Source organism: Panicum hallii, chromosome 1 (genome assembly GCF_002211085.1).
Source record: "Panicum hallii strain FIL2 chromosome 1, PHallii_v3.1, whole genome shotgun sequence".
Classification (NCBI taxonomy): Eukaryota; Viridiplantae; Streptophyta; class Magnoliopsida; order Poales; family Poaceae; genus Panicum; species Panicum hallii.
In genome coordinates this window covers 17,791,295-17,794,293 of record NC_038042.1, presented here as the reverse complement: position 1 = coordinate 17,794,293, position 2,999 = coordinate 17,791,295, and the positions used below count along the sequence as shown (strand labels likewise).

The 2,999-nt window shown below is 52.8% G+C and overlaps 1 protein-coding gene across 1 annotated transcript; it reads right to left on the bottom strand.

Moving 5' to 3' along the window:
• Positions 1–834: 834 nt before the first annotated feature.
• Positions 835–1,179, bottom strand: LOC112896369. The gene has a single exon (XM_025964311.1). The coding sequence runs from the start codon at positions 1,177–1,179 to the stop codon at positions 835–837; it is 345 nt and encodes a 114-aa protein (XP_025820096.1).
• Between the last annotated feature and the right edge of the window lie 1,820 nt (positions 1,180–2,999).

Below are 2,999 nucleotides of genomic sequence, written 5' to 3'. Positions count from 1 at the left end.
TGGGTCGTGGGTTTCCTGATGTCCGACCTACTTTACTCAAAGCGCGCTCTTTCGTAACTTGTATCTTTCTGCCCCAATCGTAGGAACGGTTGTGCGTAAGGAGTTTTGAGTGGGTATGGCCTTGGTAGCCCTTGAGTGAGGCCTGACCCCCTGCTGTGGTTGGGGTCAGGCGACACTAAAGTGCGGTAAAGTGAAAAGAGAACTTTTTGTAGCAGAACTCGACAATTTAACATGAAAATTCGCGTAGCTTGGAAGTACTAAGGGTAAAAATGACGTAGTTGTTCGTTGTTCTAAGCGTTGGTGAATACTTCGCCATTAGGGGTTTGCAGCTTGTAGGAGCCTGGACAGAGAATTTTGGCGATGATGAAGGGCCCCTCCTAGGGCGGGGAGAGCTTGTGACGGTCCTTGTTGCTCAGGATGAGCCGTAGCACCAAGTCGTCGATGTTAAACGCCCGACCCCGAACTCGGCGGCCGTGGTATCGTCACAGTGCTTGCTGGTATTTGGCTGATCAGAGGAGGACGACATCACGTGCTTCATCGAGCTGGTCCATCGCATCTTCAAGGGATGTCTCTACCCCTCGCTCGCCGTACGCCCTAACTCTCGGCGCTCCATAGTCCAAGTTGGTCGGGAGGACTGCCTCGAAACCATAGACCATGAAGAAAGGGGTGAAGCCGGTCGCTTGGCTTGAGGTTCCAGAGAACTGGAGGGAGCTCGGCAACCCACCGCCCGGTGAACTTCTTCAATCGATTGAAGATCCTAGGCTTGAGTCCCTACAAAATCATGCTGTTTGTGCGTTCGACCTGCCTGTTCATGCGTGGGTGCACCACGGCGGCCTAGTTGACGCGGATGTGGTTATCGTTGCAAAATTTGAGAAATTTCTTCCCTGTGAACTGCGTACCGTTATCCGTGATGATGGAGTTCGGGACTCCAAAGCAGTGGATGATGTCGAGGAAAAATTCCATGGCCTGCTCGGACCCGATTGTCATGATCGGCCGAGCTTCAATCCACTTCATGTAGCCCCCGGGTGCTTTCTTGAGGGCCCCGACTAGATTGAGCCCCCAGACCGCAAACGACCAGGTGATGGGGATCGTCTGGAGTGCTTGCGCCAGCAGGTGGGTTTGCCAAGTGTAATATTGACACCCTTCGCAGGTGCGCACAATCCGCTCGGTGTCCGCCATCGCGGTCGGCCAGTACAAACCTTGTCGGAACGCGTTTTTGACTAAGGTCCTGGGCGCGGTGTGGTGCCCGCAGACCCCACCATGGATATCTTACAGCAGCTGCTTCTCTTGTTCGATCGGGATACAACGCTGTAGGATCTTGGTGTGACTCCACTTGTAGAGCTCCCCCCTTGATGATGATGAAGGTCTTAGCACAGTGTGCGAGCCGTTGAGCCTCTGTCTTGTCAGTCAGGAGCACCTGCGAAGGAGGTAGTCAAGATAAGGTGACCTCTAGTCGGCTGGGGAGTTGGGCTCTATCGCTAGTTCAAAGTTGAGCTCCATGACCTCATGGTTGGAAAAGGTCGGTGGTTGGCGAGCCCCCACGTCTGAGGCAAGCGGTTCGGCCCCGGCCTGTTCCGTCTCCTCATAACGGATCTAGGGCTCGTACTGATTTCTAGCAAAGATGCCAGACGAGACGGGCTGGCGGCTCGATGCCATTTTTGCCAACACGTCAGCTGCTTCATTGCGCCGCCTTGGGTTTTTGTTAAGTTTGAGACCATCAAACTTGTCCTCCAACCGACGGACCTCTTGGCAATATGCAGCCATGTGATGTGTAGGCCGTTGATGAGCGCTTCGTACTCAGCCACATTATTTGCAGCAGGAAAATGAGCACGGACCACATACCTCATGCGCATGCCAAAGGGAGAGACGAAGATGAAACCCAAGCCAGCTCCTTCCTTCACCAACGATCCATCTAAGTACATCATCCAGTATTCCTTGGTGACGGTTGCCGGGGGCATCCGAGTCTTGGTCCACTCTGCGTTGAAATCGGCAAGCACTTGGGACTTGATGGTTGTTCAGGGGGCGTATGAGATCCCCTAACCCATCAACTCAGGGCCCATTTTGCGATCCTCCTGGTGGCTTCCGGGTTGTATACAGCCTCAGCAAGAGGGAAAGACGTGACCACCATCACTGGGTGTGACTCGAAGTAGTGGCGCAACGTCCTTTTGGCGATCAAGATGGCGTATAGGAGCTTCTGGACCTGGGGGTAGCGAGTCTTGTCATATAGCCTCAGCAAGAGGGAAAGACGTGATCACCGTCACCTGGCTTGATTGTACGGGTCGTTGCACCTTGAGGGCATGCCCCTCCTCCTCCCGCGCCATGACTAGAGCGGTGCTGACCACCTGCGTCGTTGCCGCAATGTAGAGTAGGAGTGGTTCTCCGTCAGTCGGCGGGACCAAGATCGGGGCCCTCGTCAGGAGGGCCTTAAGCTTGTCGAGCTCTTCCTAAGCCTCGATGGTCCACGCAAAATGGTCGGTGTGGCAGAACCGCTTGAATTATTCCGGCTCAAGTGCGTAGATCATTGCTATACAGGAGATATGACCTCAGTGCACTTCAAACGGAATAACCCAATGGTCTATCGGGTAACGTCCCAATGAAACCACCGGATTCCGGATCGTTCAAACGTACCTCGCACGAAGGCGAGTCCAGAGTTACAATCACCATTATATTTTAATCATAGTAGTTATTACAAACCGGTTTCTAGTAGAGTACTACAAACCTAACTGAAACAAATTTATACAGACGTTGTTTGAAAACTTCAAGTTTCAATAAACATTATTTAGAGATGGCAGCGGAAAAGATACAACAACGCGACTGCTCGTCGCAAAGAAGGCACCATACTTAGCCCAAAGCATGGCGTCATTCCGAAGGGTCATTGCCGGCCAGGGACGGATCCCATTCCACGGACCAGCCAGATGGTAAAGTGCAGGGCCAAGGAGAACTAGCAACTGAGTCATCGAATGACATACCTGAAAACCATATTACTAGCAAGGCTGAGT